Source organism: Trachypithecus francoisi, unplaced genomic scaffold (assembly GCF_009764315.1).
Source record: "Trachypithecus francoisi isolate TF-2019V2 unplaced genomic scaffold, Tfra_2.0 Lachesis_group0, whole genome shotgun sequence".
Classification (NCBI taxonomy): Eukaryota; Metazoa; Chordata; class Mammalia; order Primates; family Cercopithecidae; genus Trachypithecus; species Trachypithecus francoisi.
Genome location: NW_022681453.1, coordinates 34,656,406 through 34,676,186, shown reverse-complemented (window position 1 = coordinate 34,676,186; position 19,781 = coordinate 34,656,406). Strand labels below are relative to the sequence as shown.

The following is a 19,781-nucleotide window of genomic DNA, read 5'->3' as shown; positions in this document are numbered from 1 at the left end:
GAGTGTGCTATGTGCCAGACACTCTTCTACGTGTTAGATTAAGAGTAGGAAACAAAGCGGGAGGCATCTGCCCTCCTGAAGCATAGATTCTAGTGGAGGGAAGACAGCAGTAATTAATTTTTGAACAAGAAATGAAGGTAATTTCAAACATCGGTGCATGTAAAGGTAACAGGTGAGTGATCAGGTAACAGGTGAGTGATCTATTTTAGCTGGAGTGATCACAGGAGGTCCCTCAGAGAAGAGGCACGTGAACTAACACCTAGATAAGGGAAAATCATGCAAACATGTGATAATACGCACTTACAAGCCACAGTTCTTCATGAACACTTCCATCAACACAGATTCCTTACACTTGCTTATTTCCTCTAATTTATTTATTTTTAATACCATGTAGACTTCCAGTTTCCCTGAATTCCTGGAACTAACGCCTATCTAAAGGCTTAAAGACTACAGACAGATATAAATATGGATTATTCATTTTAAATATGTATTTTCCTCCCCAGAAAAATATATCTGTTAATAAAATGTACAATACAGAGCTCACCATAAAAGTTAAGTTCATGGATTCTGGAGTCCTCTGATCTCTCCCTTACCAGTATGAGACCCTGGGTCAACCACAAACTTACCAAGCTTTAGTTTCTGTCAAGTAGGGATCGTGTTTTGGGCGACTGTGAGGATTATGTGAAATAACGTATGTAAAGAACTTTAGCACAGTGACTGGAATATTCTAAGTACTTGGTAAATGTAAACATTTTATTTCCATCTAAAATGACACACATTTTTGAGGTGTTTACATATGAATATATCAATATAAGAGGTATTCTGAGATTTTAACTTTAAAATCAAAACTATATATAAAAGCAAATAACTCAGAAGTAAATTCATGTCTTCAAAATAATTTCAGTGAGACCACCAAATGATTTTTAAAGATGAGTTTCTACACTGGTGCCCAAAAGAACAAAGGCAGCAGAAAAAGAAAATGAACAGACATTTCCATTTACAGAGGAGAATGACCAAAAACAAGTACTCCCGGATGCCCACATGTGGGCTGAAGCTAGAGACGTATGAAATGGTCTTCTCTCTGAAGAGATGAAACTTTAGCTGGAAGGGTTTGAAGGGACAGAATATGGCCGATCCTGTGGGGTGACTCAGTAACGGTAGTCACACTGCCCCCAGTCCACCCTTTGCCTCACTTCATCTACTACACTGAAAAGCTCATACTCAACTTCCCAATCCCCACACAACTCAGAAAGGCCGATATACCGTCTGTCCCAGGAAAGTTTTTGTTTTCGAGATAAACAAAATGACAGATAAAGTTAGTACTGCCTCATGCCCTTCCCCTTCTTCATGTCTGGAATGGAACTATGATGCCTGAAAGTAGAGCAGACATTTTGTGACCATGAGTCAATTAGCCAGAGCATTAAAGTTAGTCAGGCAAAATGAAAAAGACTGGATTCTCCTTGCCCTCATCTAACCAGTACACCAGCCTTAGAATGATTATCTTCAGATTTGTGAGAAAAGGGAAAAACAGAAAACTTCTTTAGTGAAACTACTGTAGTCAAATTTTCTGTTATTTGCAGCCTAAATGCAATCCAAATGGACTCACGAAGATGAAGAAAGAGGACATTTCACATGGGATGAAAACCACAAAGGAACAACAACAAAGAGCTACTTCTCAACACTATGGTTTATGATCACAACGTTTAAATAAAGAATTAAGAGATAATTTCCACCTGTATCCAATAGCTTCCAATGTGTTTACAGTGAAGCATCATATTATTGCATTTACATTCCACACACCATATACACAGGAACTGATGCCCCTTTAGGACAACATGGCCAACATGCAACAATGGAAATATGCAGCATTTTCAAGTCACTTCACAGCGTAAATGAAATTTGTCCAAGGAATGAAAAAAGTAAATAGCAGCTGGTTTCATGTAAACGAAACATGAGAAACTATGCACTGAATGGCTAGAGTAATACTTCCACATTAAAATAATTTTACTCAATTGTTCTTCCTAAAAATGTTTGCTTATTTAAGAGATGATGAAACACTAGAGGCTAAAGCCCAGGTTTGAGGAGTAATGATTTTAGGTTCTTGAATTAAAGAATGAATCAAATGAACCAGCACTCATTCTTCATAGAACATCTCTCCAGTAAAGTTACAATAATGTAAATGCAATTAAGTGACTCATTTTATAAACCTCTATGATAAAAGAGGAAATTTCATTTTCATTTGTTTAATATTTCCATCAAAAAGAATGTCTCATTACACATTTACTGAAAGCCTGAATAATAAAACAATGGACAAATTCCAAGAGCAAACAGGGACTTTTTTCTTTTCCCATGAAGCTAGCATTATGGAATTTTAACAGATGTTCTATTTGGTCATAGTTAATAAAATGAATTATGTAGGATTAACATAGGGTTCAATATGTTTGCATTGGATTTTAACTGAAAAACAATTTCACATTAGAAGTTTGGAAAGATTTTGAAACACTTTTTTTCCTTTTCAGTAGAAGTGCTAAGATGAAGAAAATAAATGAATAATTATAGCACTTACTGCTTTTCCAATAAAAATCAGACTTATAAAAACTACTTTTTCAAGGTTTAAGAAGACTGGAATCTTAGAAAAGTATATACCCTTTGGTATTTCATCACCCGTCTCATGCAAAGATCATAGTAATGTAGCATATCAAAAGCCTGATTCACTACTCTACATAACTCCAAGCCCTCTTAGAGCTCCCTCACCTTTCTGAAATGATCATGATGTCAGGCAGCTTCTGAACAAAAATGAGTCAAACTTAAAGCAGTGAAGAACAACAAGTATTCACTGAGTGCTCACTGTGTAGAAGGTATTATCCTCGAGTCTGTGTATCCTACAAGGAGGTAAACACCCAGTGGCTGTTTTCAAGAGGACTAATATGCTATCTGGAAAGATAAGCCACAACCCAATTTTAAGGACAAACTGAAAGAGAACGAGGTAAATCAAAGAAAACAATTTCACACAAACATACACAGAGACAGACACACAGCACTGATACAAGGAGGGGGAAAATTCTCCCTTATGAGATAGGACTATTTTTTTTCCTCTTTTACAATCATGATAAGCAGGAAATAGTATATAGAGCCTTAAGGACAGTAAAGATGCAACAGAAGTTCTGGCGATGGCTGGTAACATTTTTCAGTGGAAAACATCCAAGTGGTGCAATCTCCGTAAGAATAAGCCAAAAATGAACCATCATGGAATTTTCCCAACACACTTCCACTAGGAATCTTGATCAGCTCAATTATCAATTAGGATAACTTTACTTTATTATACCAATATGCTGTTTTTCCTACAGAAGTAGCCAGTGAATATAAAATCAACTGCAGGTTGCAATTTGTTACAATTATAGAGATGCCTCTCGATAAGACATTTGGATAGAACACTCTCATTATAGCTGAAAAGCTTTACAACAGTAACAATTGTCTGGCCTCTCATTCAAACACAGCAATTGTTAGTCATCAACACGTCTGAATGCAGATAGATCAAGGTTGCATCCCTGTTGAAGAACCTAACAACCTAAAGGCAGGTTTAATTTCTGAATCTCCTAGCAGGCTATACTGCTATCACAGCCGCCTTCTAGAACTGCTGTAAAGGTATAAAGGTATCAATGAGAACAGTCTATGCAAAGTTCCTAGCACAAATGGGCAAACCTGGACTCAGATTAGTAAACTTGTCAGGAGCAGATGGCTGGTAAGGGACAGAGCTGCATTCCACACTTAGGTGTTTTATCAGTCCATTCTCATAATGCTATAAAGATACTACCTGAGACTGAGTAATTTATAAAGGAAAGAGGTTTGTCTCACAGTTTGCATGGCTGAGGAGCCTCAGGCAACTTACAATCACGGCAGAAGGCAAAGGGGAAGCAAGGCACGTCTTACACGGCAGCAGGAGAGAGAGAGCACAAAGGGGGAACTGCCAAACACTTTTAAAACCATCAGCTCTTGTGAGAACTCTCTCACTATCATGAAAAGAGTATGAGGGAAACCACCCATCCAACCACCTCCCATCAGGTCCCTCCCCTGCCACGTGGGGATTACAATTCAAGATGAGATATAGGTGGGGACACAGAGCCAAACCATATCAGGTGTCCTTCACTGTTAATGCTCTTTCAGTTACCAGAGTACTAATCATCCTAGTTAACATTTCCTGAGCACATACTATGTGACAGGCACTGTAGAAAGCACTTCTCCTGGATCCCCTCAATTAATTCTCATAAGAATTTGGGGAAGTTTCAAATCATCAGTTCACAGGAAAGTAAATAAAACTGTTCTCCGATATATGTTACTATGTCCACTCTTACTTGTAATTAAAATTAGAACTACAATGACATCTTTTTTTTTATCTTTAAGACTGCAAGTCCATAGGTGAGGCAGGGGAAAACAGCTCCTACGTTGCTGGCAAGTGTCAATTGGTACTTCCCTAAAGGGCAATTTGGCATTATCTACCAAAATTACAAATGCCCATACCTTTCATGAAGTAATTCTACTTTTGGTATGTAACCTGCAAACGTTCAACCATGTATATAACATGACACAGGAACCGTATCACTCACTGCAGCATGTCTGTAATGTCCACCAATAGGGAAATGTTAAATAAACTATGGTTTGTTTATACAATGGACTACTATGCAAACATTATAAAAGACAGTGCTCTTTGTGAAGTGATATAAATCACCTCCAAAATAAAGCAGGTTAGAAAGCAGCAACAAAAAATACAGAAGATCTAGGATAGAGTGGCTCTGGAAAAACAATAAGGAGACTTATATAACATGAGTGTTTGGGGGAAAGGCACTGAGTAGGCAGATAGCAGAACCGGGAAGGAGACTTTGGAGGACGGTCCTTGAAGCTTGATTCCTGAAGGTTCCCGTTTCCAGCCACTGGATTTAGGGGAATCCCTGCTGCTTAGCATGGATATTAAGGGAAAACAAGTCTGAAAAGCTGCTATATCCACTTTTGAGTAAACTAGTAAGAGTGATGATTTTTGCACCTAAAGACTGGGGGCTTCAATGAACTTACTGAACAGATTGAATTACTTGTTTGGCGTGCTTGACTGCTTGCAGCAAAACTAGGGTGAGGAGAATAACCCTCACCTATCTCAAATCTCTTTAGGAGCATCTACCAAAAGGAAGCCAGGAGTTATTTGTTATTAAAATGGCTACATCTTGCCATTGGGACAGCTCCAACCAGCTTCTAACCTTCAGGTTTCTGCAGACAGGAGTCAGACACCAGCAATTTATCCTCCAGACTCCAGTGGACACATGTCGGGCTCTTTTAAGGGCATTTCCCAAATTCTCCACTCCAGTCCCTGGCAAACAGCTGAGAGCAAGAGGTTCAACTTCTCCCCCAGACAAATACCCCACTTCACGCTCTCTTGAAGGCCCTCACTTGGCTTGCACTCTCTACGGTTATGAAAACCCCAATTCTGCTTCAATAAGCAAGCTACACACATGTACTCTCACACCCTTGTGGTTCTGCTCTTGCTGTTCTGCCTATATCCTTAACTACTTCTAACTGCCACTCCTTCAACAATTAAGAGTCATTTTATGCTAATTGAGCACCACTCAAGCATTGTTCCTTCTGTAACCCCAGCTGCATCTTGTATATACTTATCATTACAGTGCTTATGACACTGCACTGTAAAGTGTCTACTTCCCTCTTTGTTTCCCTGCCAGAAAGTGAATCCTTCAGGGCAGAAGTGCTCCTTGTAGTGTCCCAAGACCCAGTAGGCACTCCAAAAAGGACTGCTGAGTGAAATTTGTGGACAAAAGACATCTGCTAAGTTTAACTTATTCCCACTTCTTTTGAAACAATTTGCTTTACTCTGTTTTCTTCCTCTATAAAAAGTCCTTCTAATTTACGTCCAAGAGTATGAGGCTGCTCTCCATAAAATTTTCAGGCCAAGTGCATCTGAAATCATCCCGGTTATGAAAGCAGCTATGATTTTGCTCCCCACTTTCATCTTACTGCAGTAATAACACTGCACCAGCATGCTTGAGCACATTTAATTTGGCAAAGATCATGAGAAAAATGAACACTGAAAGGATGAGGTAAACAGTGTAATCTGCTGACCTTGCTTAGACTCCATCTAAAATTCACAGTAACTAAAATAATTTCAGAGAATGTAAGTGATAAGCATGCAATCTCCACAAACATCAAATGCAGGGGAAAAAAAAGTGTGACACCATTCACACAATCTAAACACAGAATCTATCTTATAAATGCATGGACTCAAACTTCAATCTCATTCTAATGGGCAACTGCTAGGGAGATAAAACTAGTTTAAAGAAAAAATTGCATACAGAATAAACGTATATGTTTCCAGGTGATTCTCACTACGGTTTTTATGTATTTTCTTATTGAAACAACAAACACGCTCTTGGCAAAAAGATTTTATATTGGTGCCAGAATATAGTAAGAATCTAAACTATAATGCAAAAGAATTCTGCTTAAAGCAGATGTTATCACTTCTTATTTTTCTCATTTTGAGAAGCAGCTATGTTTCATTCAGCAATAATTCTCTCATTCTATCAGAGAATCTGTACAAAAGCAACACCTCAACTAAAATCAAGTCTGAAAGATCTTTTATAAATACGCATAATGCAGAAGACCTCAATTAAATTTCCAACAAAACGCTGTCATTTTGAGTAAACAAAGTCATCCCAGTAAGGTCACACTACTTTCAAGGATTGCAGGCTAGAAATTAATTTCTAGCATGACATATGTCAAAACAAATTTTTTAAAGAACAGAGCACAGCTGCAACCATGTATTTATCTGTTTGTATGCAAAACCAGTATTCTCCAGCATGTAAATATATTCATTTATTCAGCATCTCTCAGAAACATAAAAAAGGCTTATTGCCTCTCTTTTTCCTGCACCCAGGTGAAATCTGAGTAAGTAACACGTTTAGAAAGAAACTGAGTACAGAGTGAATACACAGTGTGGGTGCTATTCCTCAAAGGCACAAGTCATCTCCACAGAATTAACTAATTTTGAAACATTAAGTTTGCCTTAAAAAGAAGTTTTTCAAAGATCTACACCAAGTAGATTGTGAACCTGTGAAAACCAAAGCTTTAAATCACATGTAACAGTGTTGGTATGTCATAAAGAAGATTGCAATCTCTAGTTAAAAACAAAAAACTACCTGAGAATAAAATGAAGGATTTCAATGAATTTCACTATTCGGTCAAATACAGCAATATTTAACTATTATGTTTCAGTATCCCAGAACCTCCAAATAGAAAACGCAGACACAGAGCAGACGTATGCAGGTTCTCACTTATTTTCTCTAACAGAAAATTGTGTCCCAAACCAGACTTCTCTTACATCTCATCTATCTGAAAACGAACTTTTGAACTTCAAGATAGTCTCTTCTATGTGAAGCAAAGATTATAACACACTTGTTTTTTTTCTTTTTGGAGACAGGGTCTGTCTGTCACCCAGGCTGGAGTGCAGTGGCACAATTACGGCTCACTGCAGCCTCGACCCCCCAGGCTCAAGCAGTCCTCCCACCTTGGCCTCTCAAGTAGCTGGGATTACAGGCACCACCATGCCCAGCTAGTTTTCGTATTTGTTATAGAGACAGGGTCTCACAGTGTTGCCCAGGCTGGTCTTAAACTCCTGGGCTCAAACAACCCACCCACCTCCACCTAACAAAATGCTGGGATTACAGGATTGAGTCACCATGCCTGGCCTATACCATGCTCTTGCAGTAATATACTGAAACTGCTTACTGATCATAAACTTTTGCTCTTTCAACCAAACAGAACAAAAGAAAATTTCCCATGTGCTGAATCACAGAAATTTAGAGTTAGAAGGCAAAGAGAGGTGAAGTGGCTTCCCCTGGGGTACACTGCTCTGTGAATCACCTGCAGTGCCAGGACTCCAGTCCAGACTGAACTTCCCAGCTCATCATATTTTGTTATCAAGAAGCCAAGGGCTCACTGCCTGATACAGACTTTTGAGACACCCACCTCTTAGACCAGCAGTCCCCAACCTTTTTGGCACCAGGAACAAGTTTTGTGGAAGACAATTTTTCCATGGACCAGTGGTGGGGTGGGTGGTTTCAGGATGAAACTGTTCCACCTAAGATGTTCCACCTCTGATCATCATGCCTTAGATTCTCATAAGGAGAACACAACCAAGATCCCTTCCATGCGCAGTTACAATAGGGTTCGTGTTCCTATGAGAATCTAACGCTGCTGCTGATCTGACAGGAGGCAGAGCTCAGGTGGTAATGATCACTCACCTGCTGCTCACCTCCTGCTGTGTGGCTCAGTTCCTAACAGGCCACGGACCAGTACCAGTCCACAGCCCTGGGGTTGGGGTCCCTGTCTTAGAATGCTTATTTCATTACGAATTTTTCATTAGCTTCTCATAATTCAGTAATTAACTTGATATCTTACCCTCAGTAGTTCTTTTTTTTTTTTTTTTTTTTTTTTTGGGAGACAGAGTCTCGCTCTTGTTGCCCTGTTGCCCAGGCTGGAATCCAGTGGCACGATCTTGGCTCACTGTAACCTCTGCTTTCCGAGTTCAAGCAATTCTCCTGCCTCAGCCTCCTGAGTAATTGGGATTACAGGTGCCCGCCACTTCGCTAATTTTTGTATTTTTAGTAGAGACGGGGTTTCGCCATGTTGGCCAGGTTGGTTTTGAACTCCTCACCTCAGGTGATCCTTCTGCCTCGGCCTCCCAAAGTGCTGGGGTTACAGGCGTGAGCCACCACACATGGCCTGAAGTTATTTCTTAATACGTCAACTGTAAGAGACATTTAGCCACCCTGGAATAACAAGTCAGTTACATCATGGGCCATTCTGACCACTGAAATTGCTCTTCCGGCAAACCTGCTCTACTCATTCTTTCAAATGTAAAAACTGAGAAAACTTAACAGAAAAGCGACGATAATTTCCCTTTTTGATTTTTTAAACCAAGTTTCTCCAAATATATTTCTAACTGTTAAGTAGTGTAAATTTACTGAACAAAGCACATCATTCTTTTGTACTTCAATATTGGAAAGTAAGTGACTTACCTCTCTTAAAACTGTGCTTTTATAGCCTCGATACAACCCTTGGATACCCTGAAACAAACAAACAGCCAAGAGCTCAGAAAGAATGGCAGAGATTTCTGAAGGACGCTCTGCATACAGCAGATCTACCTGCTCTTGAGTTCTAGAACATTCACAATTGCCACAGTTCTATAAGAGGTTAATGATTGTAAACTGGCCTAAGGTACATAACTTATACCTTATATAACTTATACACCTCTATAACTAGCTCCTAAGGGAGCTCAGATTAGCTTCCTTTGAAATAGGAACATCTCTAACAATAAAACTGACTACATATTTACTTAGTTTTAGTTGCTGCTATTCTACTAAATATTAATTATATAGTACTTAATTGCTATAACATGTCTTCTCTTGGAAAAAAAAATTTTGAGATGCTTTAAATACATTTCCAAACGCAAATGCACACAAATGCCAATTATCCTTTTGTATATAAACAGAATTATATTTATAGCTTCAAACATCAGAAATTCATTCATAATCTCCCAAAGTAGTGGTCAATATTTCCAGACAAACATGCATTAACCATCCACATAGTTCAATGAGGAAGCTATACTAGCTTCATCTCATTTGTACAATTAATATTCAATGTCTCCTCACCTAGGTAACAGACTATTACAAACAACTTTTCTAAAATCAACACTCATTGAAAACTTCCATGTGATTCTCATGTATTAAAAAAAAAAAAAAAAAGACTTCTATAAAAACTATAAAAGAAAGCAACTAAATGCTCTCTAGTCACATGGCCAGGAAAAACAATTTCTGACTGACAGTTTCAAATGCATCAGTAAAGGAAGCTACATTTTGGTATAAACGTTGACACTGGTTACTGTCATCAGTCCAGTACTATATCTCTTCCATGGACCTAAAATACTATAGTGATGTTTTAATATAGTATCTTTCTTCATTTTACATATTTACAATTTGTTTCACATCTGAGTCCAGAAGAACTGCAGGAAGATTACAATTCAGGACACATATACTGTAGAGACACTCAATGTTATGCTTAGAAATTTGAAAAACATTTAAATGAAAATACTCAAAAACCAATAAAAGGCAAAGATAATCTTAGCAAAAAATTACTATAACTAGACATTAAATTTAGCTGTAAAGTTTTCTCTAAGGCTGTCAGGATGAAGTCCACAGTGCTCATATTAGCTACTATAAAATCTTAATAAAGAAAAGAAGAGCTTAAAAAACACATCTCACCTCTTCATATAAGATGTTAGAGAAAATCTGAAATGTTCTTGTAGAAGCAGATACCTGTGCCCTCTGCTTAACCACTTCAGATGGAACTCGAATCAGGCAGGCAACCTAAAAGACAAATTTAATTATATCCTAAAAAGTAAATAACTGCTATAAAAATTGAAATTTTTTGGTAAGCAAAAATTATAGTAAAAAGGTATAATATGTAGGCTTACTGCAAGATGTCAAAAAACCTTTCCTGGCTTGTCCTATATAGATCCTCCCACCTCCTGCCAGATGTTCCAAGAACATTTTTCTATAAGCCTCCCAACGGCGAGAAGCACATTTACTCATTTCGAATCCCCAACGCCCAGAACTGCATCTGGCACATGACATTTCAAACATGTGTGATGAAAGATGAACCAGAGGAACCTCTGCTTTACTGCAAGTAATGCACACATCTGTAGAGGCAAGCTGACCATCAGCTGGTACCCACCCTTCCATCCCTCACCAACTCCGGCCCCCACAACTCTCGATCATGCAGCAACTGAAAAGGGACTCCCAGCACTCTTGTACACTCTCCTCCAGCATTCCAGCAGACGTGGGTCATCCTCACAGCACCGGCCAATATATGATTCTAATATCACCCTTGCTGACATGCTGAGGCTGGGTATATGTCACCTCAAATCCACACTGCCAGGATTTTACCTTACCCTATATAAAGGTAATTTACTTCTTTTCAGAAAGAGAAACAATAAAAAATTAGTCAAACCCAAAGGAACTCTGCCCACAAAAGGAAAGAAGGCAAGGCTGGAGAAAGGGTGGCAAGGTACAGGGAGGGAGATGTGCAAACATATTTTAAACATTTTAATGGAAGTCCTGTATTTAAGCCTCTATGGACCTAACAGTCTGCAAAGATAAAAACTTTTTCTGCAACTTAGATTTCACATATGTAACCTTGAACACCAAAGTTATGGCACTCAGGAGGCTGAGACAGGAAGGTAGCTTGAGCCCAGGAGTTCAAGACTAGCCTGCAAGAGATATAAGAAAACCGTCCCACCAAATAGAGTACACAACTCAAAGAGGTTTGTCCTTTTTGATCTGTATTCTCCTGATTCCTAATCAGAGATCAGTACTCAGTTTGGATATTACATAAGGCTTTGTCTGTCCAAAATTAAATGGTTCTAAAGCAAGGCTCTACAGCAAATTATAATGTAAAAGACCAAATAGGGCCAGGCGTGGTGGCTCAAGCCTGTAATCCCAGCACTTTGGGAGGCCAAGGCGGGTGGATCACGAGGTCAGGAGATCGAGACCATCCTGGCTAACATGGTGAAACCCTGTCTCTACTAAAAATACAAAAAATTAGCCAGGCGTGGTGGCGGGCACCTGTAGTCCCAGCTACTCGGGAGGCTGAGGCAGGAGAATGGCGTGAACCCAGGAGGCAGAGCTTGCAGTGAGCCAAGATCGCGCCACTGCGCTCCAGCCTGGGCAACAGAGCGAGACTCTGTCTCAAAAAAAAAAAAAAAAAAGACCAAACAGAAAATATTTTACAGTTTGCAAGCCACATGGTCTCTGTCACAACTGTTCAGCTATGCTGTTTTAGCACAAAAGCAGCTATACATATTAATATATAAAGTAATAGTTTGGCTATGTTCCAATAAAATGATATTTACAAAAACAGGTGACAGCTTGCCAACCCCTACGCTAAGGGAATTAGCCTTAGCAAGAGCAGACTGGACACAGAACAGATATAAGCCCCAGCACCCCATGACAAGTGGGACAAAGATGACATGTGACATGATTTTAGATGTCATGAAGTCAGTAAACACGGGCATATCGCCTCTAAAGCTAGGAAGTAACAATGCTTCATGCTGATGCATTACAACAAAGGGTATGGTTATGGTAACAAAGGATTCATTACCTGAAGTTATTTTTCTACCAAAACTGACAAGATTTACAAAACAATATAATCTGATTTCCATTTCTTCATTCACCGAACATTTGAACGCTTCTTATGCATAAAGCTGTCTGTAACTTGGGCCAACGTATCTTTCCACCCAGTCTCCCTTTAAACTTATCTAATTCAGTTCAAGAAATACATATGGAGCCAGATACTACACAAGCCACTCCCTGACAAAGAAGACTAAGATGATGCCCTGGCCTCAAAGAACCCATAAATACATATCAATAATTTCAATAACACATGGCCAAAAAGCGGGGGGGGGGGGGGGAGATTATGGGAAATGTGGAGGAGGGATATTTAGTCCAATCCCACATTCAGAGAAACTGCCCAAGATTACACCATTATAGAACCTTCCAAATGAGCCAGAATGAGCTGGCAAGAAAGGTGGGAAGGGCACAGTGGGAAGAGCAAACAATGAAAGAAAGCACATAAATGGCCGGGCATGGTAGCTCACGCCTGTAATCCCAGCACTTTGGGAGGCCGAGGCGGGCGGATCACGAGGTCAAGAGATCGAGACCATCCTGGCTAACACGGTGAAACCCCGTCTCTACTAAAAATACAAAAAACTAGCCGAGTGTGGTGGCGGGCGCCTGTAGTCCCAGCTACTCGGGAGGCTGAGGCAGGAGAATGGCATGAACCCAAGAGGCGGAGCTTCCAGTGAGCAGAGATTGCACCACTGCACTCCAGCCTGGGCGACTGAGCGAGACTCTGTCTCAAAAAAAAAAAAGAAAGTACATAAATACAAAAGCAGTGTGTCCAGGGGCATCAGCGGCAGCCCCACCAACACAGTATTCCAAAGCTGGCAGCCGCCCGCATTACCAAAGCAGCAAGTGCAAGGTCAGGAGTAATGACAAGTAAGACTGGACAGACAAGGCCCTCTATACCATGCTAAGGGGCTGGAACTTCATTCCATAGTCAGTGGGAACATTGAAAAAGCTGAAGCAGAGGAATGACAGCGTGTGCTTAGGGAGATCCCTCTGGCCGCAGCGCACAGGACAGCTGGAGGGTGGAGTGGGGAGGAAGGCAAGAAGCAAACGCAGACCAAGAGCCAGAAGGCAGGAGATGGGTTATGAGATTGCTATAGCAGTTCTATAAGAGGTCTGGAAATGAATATGGCTCAGAGAAGGTCAAATCTGAGGAAACATTCAGGAGTAAAATGCACCAGACCTGGTGACCAACAGGAGGTTAAGGAGTTAAGTAGGGAGACAGTAAGATTCTTCTGTTTCTGGTTTGGATAATGGGCATATGGTGGTCCCATAACATGAGATGAGGAGTCCAGGGAAGAAGAGGGGAGGTAAGTTCAGACTGGGCAATGTTGAGTAGAAGTCTGGGGACACATAAGGGGCTATGTCCAGCCAAGTAATGAATATATGGTTATAGAACTAGAAAATAACAGAGTTGCAAAAACAGATAGTAATACCCAAAGAGAGAGCAAAAAGGAAGATCAAAAGCCAATAATGGAACCCTGGGAACATCAATTTTTGAAGGGCAAGCAACAGTGGGAGCGGGTACATGGTGTTGCCAGGCACACCTGCCTTCTCTGGCTGCCCAGCTTCTGACTCTCATGTGTTGGGGGCTTCCCAGTTAGGAAAAACAAAGGGAGTCAGTCTCTCCCCTCCTGCCCTGGCAGGAGGACCACAATCAGGTGAGTTAGGTCGGACTAATCGAACACTCCTGTCCAGGGGTCTGATTCTAGAGCTATGCTGGCAAATATGCAGGCCACTAGCCCATGAGGCTACGGAGCACTTGAAAAGTGGCTAGTACAATTAAGATGTTCTATAAGTATTAAATGACAGATTTTGAAAACTTGGTATAAAAAATTAATGTAAAATATCCTGTTACTAATTCTTTTAAAAAAAAGAAAAAGAAAAGAGAGATGAGGTCTCACTATGTTGCCCAGGCTGGCCTTGAACTCCTGGGCTCAAGCGATTCTCCCACCTTGGCCTCCTGAGTAGGTGGTGCCACCATTCCCAATTAATAATTATTTTACATTAATTTTACAGTGAAATCTAAATACCATGGATGTGTTTGGTTTAATAAAAGATGTTATTAAACTTATCCCAGCAGATGTTTTCACCTTTTTTAATGTGGCTATTAGAAAATACAAAATTTCACCTGCATCTTACATTATGTCTCCATTGAACAGTGCTGTTTGGAGCGACTGGGAAAGTTGAACATTCATTTACAGAAATAACTGCTTTTTTAGATGCAAGTACCACGACCATGACTATAAACGACATTTAATTGTCACTTAAGTGATTTGGTGACAGGCAGTTCAACTTTTAGTCCAGAATCTCAAAGTGAACAAGAAGCCGGGCTCTTCCTATCCTTTTGCCCAGCCACCCAGCTCCCTGGCTTCTCATCCTTAGGCCTTCTGACTCTCAGATAAAAGACAGCTCTTATGTCCCCCAGTATCACCTCATCACACAACAGAGTTCAAGGCAAGAAGAATAGGCCTCCTCTCTTTTCTCAGATTCCCCCCAGCAGACATTTCCTTGCATGTGTTAGCCAGAGTTGTATGACGTGGCCACCCCTTGTTAGGGAGGTGGAGGATATCTAGATCTAGCAAAGCGTTAGGAACATGCGACACAAACCAAATCAGCATTCTGTGGGCAAAGGAGAAGTAGAAGGCAACAGTGTCTGCCAATCTTCAAAAAAATATTCTTCACTCCATAAGTTAGCCAGGATCAATGTTGATGGCAAGCAACCAAGCACCCTACTTGATGTGCAAGGGGGCCAGAAGCCTGAAATGGAGATTAGCAGAGGAAAGCATCAAGAGTCTTCAGCAGCGCACATATGAGGGTTTCCAGTGTTCACCAGTATTGTTTCCATAGAGTGGCTGGGGTGGGAGATCCATTATGGTCAATTCATAAGGTATTGAGGGAGATGAGCAAGTGTAGACTACCGTCAGCGGAAGGTGGCTAGGTGTTAGGAGATGGGTTCAGAGTTAAGAGGGCCACAGGATTAAGGAACAGTGTGGTTTTATTTAAGACAGTCGACATTTGCACATACAATGGGGGAAAGTGCTCTCAGCAAGACAAAGGTTGATAATCTAGGAAAGAAGTGAAATAATACACAAAGACCCCACAGGAAATGAAAAAGTAGAGTCAGAAGCCCGAGCCCATGCTTCTCCGTCTGTGACTATCTCCCCTTACCAGGCCCACCCCTCAGCCTCGGGGCCACTCCTGCATCAAAACTGGATCTTTCGTTCAGGGCTCAACTCCAGGGAGGAATGAACAGTGGTCTGGCTGAGGGTCTGCAGCCCTAGACTGTGTCCCCAGTTCTGCAAGTGAATTCCTGAGTGTTTCTCTGGCCTTCCAGAGTCTTTTTTTTTTTAATTCATTTCAAAATTAAGAAAACTGACAAATAATAATGCATATATTTATACAATTAGATGCATATATGTATAATTTTTCTTACTTGACTTGGACCAGAAATCTTTATGGTATCTTTTTAGGTCCTTATTTCTATAATTCTTAATGTTCCAAAATTATACCTTATCTAACCTCAAAAGATTCCCTTCCTTCTGAATTCTTAATTCCCAAATAAGCTTTCTTATCTGACATTTTTTGCTTATTAACTTACACCATATAGTTTGTAAAATATATTTTCTCTTCTACTAAATCGTAAGCACCCTGAGAGCAAGAAGACGGTATGCATCAAATTTACTAATCAGCTGGTGTATTATTTTATGTTGAAAGCAAATGAAACTAGCTAGGAGGAAAGGAATCAGAAAAAAAAAAACATCAATTCCACAGAAATGACTTTTCCATACTTTAGAATTCACATATAAATATACATAGAAACAGGGTGTCGTTCTGTCACCCAGACTGGAGTAAGGTGGCATGGTCATAGCTCACTGCAGCCTCAGTCCTGGGCCCAAGTGATCCTCCCATCTCAGCCTCTTGTGGAGCTGGGACTACGGATGTGCCACCATTCCTTGCTAATTTTTTCATCTTTTGGTAGCGACAGGATCTTGCTATGTTGCCAAGGATGGTCCCAAACTCCTAGCCTCAAGTGATCCACCTGCCTCAGCCTCCCAAAGCACTGGAATTACAGGCAGGAGCCACCACATCCAGCCTAATTTTTTTTTTTTTTTTGCCTCTACATACATTGTCTATACACATACTTACGTAAAGAGTAGGGAAAAAACAGATGTTTCTTTTCTACCTACCTACATTTTCTAAATTCTCTACAATTCACATTTATTATTATTTCATAAGTTTTTAACGTAATTTCAAAGGAAAAAAAGTATTTATTATGGACCAAAGATTTTAAGTGAGAGAGAAAAATAAAAGGGCTAATTTAAAATATGCTTTTAGATGGCAACATATTAGCCTTGATAAAAATTACATATTATAAATTTAGTAGCAATAAATCCACAAAAACAAGATTAAAACTGCTTAACAGTAAGGCCTAAAATTGGGTATAAGTCCAATGAAACCTACATGAACCTAAAAGGACAGCTCCCAGCATCTAAAACTCATTAAAGAAATGAAAATAAATAAATAAGAAAAGAGAAAGAAAAGGGTATACTAACTCCTTGCATTTTTCAATTCAAGAGGTCAAGAGTGAAATCCGACCCCAATATGTCAAGAAAATAGGAATTGTCTACTTCTGTGGCTTGGTATAAATATTTATGGAACTTCATGCTTCATAACCCTCCATGTTCTTACTATTATATTTTTAGTTCTTAAAAATACAGATGCAGAAGAAAAACCTTGAAAAGGCTCTCTGATAAAAAAATCAATCTAACTAGTCGAGAGGTACAAAGCACCCAGCATGGCTTCCTGACTTCTGCTGGGTGACAACTGCAGCATAAGAGACACACTACAAAGTAACGTTTCTGCTTCCTCCAGTACCTCCGGAGCCTTCCATTTGGTTTTCTATTAACTCTGATCCTTCTTAGATTTGAATTTGAGCTACAACAGAGTATTTCACTGCACAAGAACAAAAACATGTTACAGTATTATGGTTCTATGAAAGGAAATAAAGGGAATGTCATCTGTGGGTCTCTTGGTAAATCCATTCTGCAGAGCACTCTTTCCTCATAAATCTGGGGTTCAGTATGAAACCATGACACAGGAATGGTGGCATTTTCACTAAACCCAAGAATGTTTTATATGTTAAAGTTCTATCTAAAAACAAGAACTACTAAGGTTTTCCATAAAGAAAAAAAAAAAAATGCTCCCTCCATACTTTATCAAAATCAAAATGCAACGCTGGCCTCCTTCAACATGCCAAAATATGATGAAACCTTAGATTAAAATGTTGTTTAAATCATGATGCTGCTACCAAGATTTTTTTTCCTTTGACATAAATAAAACCTTTTCTGCTGTTTTTAACTGACTGCTGTAACCAAGGACTGAATGTTTCCTTTTGGCATTTATTAAATGAAACACCAAGAACCAGGTGCACATGCATGCTGTCCCTGCTACTCAGGGAGGTAAAGACAGGAGGATCACTTGAGGCCACAAGTTTGAAGCCAGCCTAGGCCACCTATGAGACCCTGTCTCTTTAAACAAACACAAAAACCCGAGATGCAACACTACAAATCATAAAACTAAGTGTCTGAAAAGGAAAAAATTACAGTGAACTTTGGCCTCACTTCAGGTATTGAGTGGAGGGAGAGAGAAATGGATGCTGCTAAAATCTCTGGTTCTTTCATTGCCATAGCCAAGTTCCCTTCCTTCAGCACATCGCCACCGGGGTTTTACAATTGCACCCTGTCCTCTCGCTCTGGAAATTCTCTTCAAAGTCCCTGAGTATCTCCAACAACACCTTTTATTAACATGACATCTTCTTCACAACTATTTCAACATAGCTCACAAAAAAATTCTGATTTAAGATTTTTCTCCCAGAAACTCCATCAACTACCTGCAAATATTCCTCTGATATTAGAAGCTAATTATGTCAGCATTTTACATATAAATCAATGTGAGATCATAGAAGTTGCTGAAGGTCAGAGAGCTACTTAGCTCAGGAAGTATGGGTGAAACCCAAGTCTTCTGATTATCATCTCCAGAATTATTTTTCAATAAAGATGTCATACTTACACACATCTAATGCACTTAAAGGTTCAAGGTTTAATTTCAGCTAATGCTTCATGTTTCAACAGGCAACTCTATAACCAATTCAATAGAAATTTAACAATACACTGAACAGAGCCAGTCAAACCTTCATCATATTCAAAGCAAAAGCTACTTTGGACTTTACAGAGCAAACTTAATGTGGCAAATTAGTAAGACAGGAGGTCAGGGAGAGACCCCAGGAAACTATAAAGATTTTTGAAATGCAATTTGCTTACTTGTATTTCATTTCCACATTCTCTTTGTAATTCCCAAAATTCTCTTTAGAAAAGTTTCCAATTAAGAATATTTAACATCTCTTTCTATACCATCATTTAAAAATCAAAAACCTCTACAACAGTTCCATTTGTGTATCAAGTCTGCCATCTTCTGCTGATAAATGGAATTACAGCTGTTGACAAAACCAATTTACAAATCCTAACTTACACTCCTTAGATTTTAATTTTTACCTACTTACACTGGGACCTATGTTCATCAAACCTTTCTCCCTTATAAGACTCTTTCTAATCACACAAATAAGTTCAATCATTGTACGTATTAGTCTTCCCTCGCCTGACAAGACTGCTGTTGCGGATAATCCAGACTACACAGGGAAGTCTTCTCAATGAAAACAACTCTATCAATGCTTAGCCCCTGTGTCTAAAATTTGTTCACAGAATTTTACACAACCCAAAAGATAAGCCTTAAATGGCTTTTTTTGCTTTTGTACCTTTAAATGAGCCATGATTTCACAGGAGGTGACAAACGTCTCATGGATGGATTTATAGATTCCCACCAATACAAAAATCTGAACGTGCAGGAGATGGTAATGGTGACTGTATTTGCTTCCTACTGTTGCTCTAACAAATCACCACACATTTAGTGGCTTAAAACACAAACTTATTGTCTATAATTCTGAAAGTATGAATTCCAAAATGGGTCTTCCTGAGCTAAGATCAAGAGATGTCAATCAGGCAGTATGCCTTCTGGAAGCTGCAAGGGGGCATCGGCTTCTGCTTTCTAGGGCTCCCCTGCACTCCTTGGTTTGTGGCCCCTTGCTCTATCTTTAGACCAGCAGTATAGCATCTTCAGCTCTCTGACCCCCACTTCCCTCTCCTAAGGACCCCAGTGATTAGACTGGGCCCACCTGGATAATCCAGAAAACTCTTTCTACCTCTCTTTTTTTTTTTTGAGATGGAGTCTCACTCTGTCACCCAAGCTGGAATGCAGTGGCACGACCTGCAAGCTCCGCCTCCCAGGTTCACGCCATTCTCAGCCTCCTGAGTAGCTGGGACAACAGGCGCCCACCACCACGCCTGGCTAATTTTTTTGTGTGGTTTTTTTTTTTAGTAGAGACGGGGTTCCACCGTGTTGGCCAGGACGGTCTCCATCTCCTGACCTAATGATCCACCCGCCTCAGTCTCCCAAAGTGCTAGGATTACAGCACTTTGTAATCCA

At 39.9% G+C, this 19,781-nt stretch overlaps 1 protein-coding gene across 9 annotated transcripts in view; it reads right to left on the bottom strand.

The window, feature by feature from the left end:
- Positions 1–19,781, bottom strand: part of SLC25A26 (solute carrier family 25 member 26) — a 165,837-nt gene that overhangs the window by 114,317 nt on the left and 31,739 nt on the right. For all 9 annotated transcript variants that reach the window (XR_004436947.1, XR_004436948.1, XR_004436949.1 and 6 more), the window contains 2 exons: positions 10,317–10,421; positions 9,075–9,122 (listed from right to left, as the gene is read on the bottom strand). Coding sequence is in view for 6 of the 9 variants with exons in the window: in XM_033210384.1 (XP_033066275.1) it covers positions 9,075–9,122; positions 10,317–10,421 (153 nt within the window). In the remaining 3 variants the exon portion in view is untranslated. The remainder of the gene's footprint in view (positions 1–9,074; positions 9,123–10,316; positions 10,422–19,781) is intronic.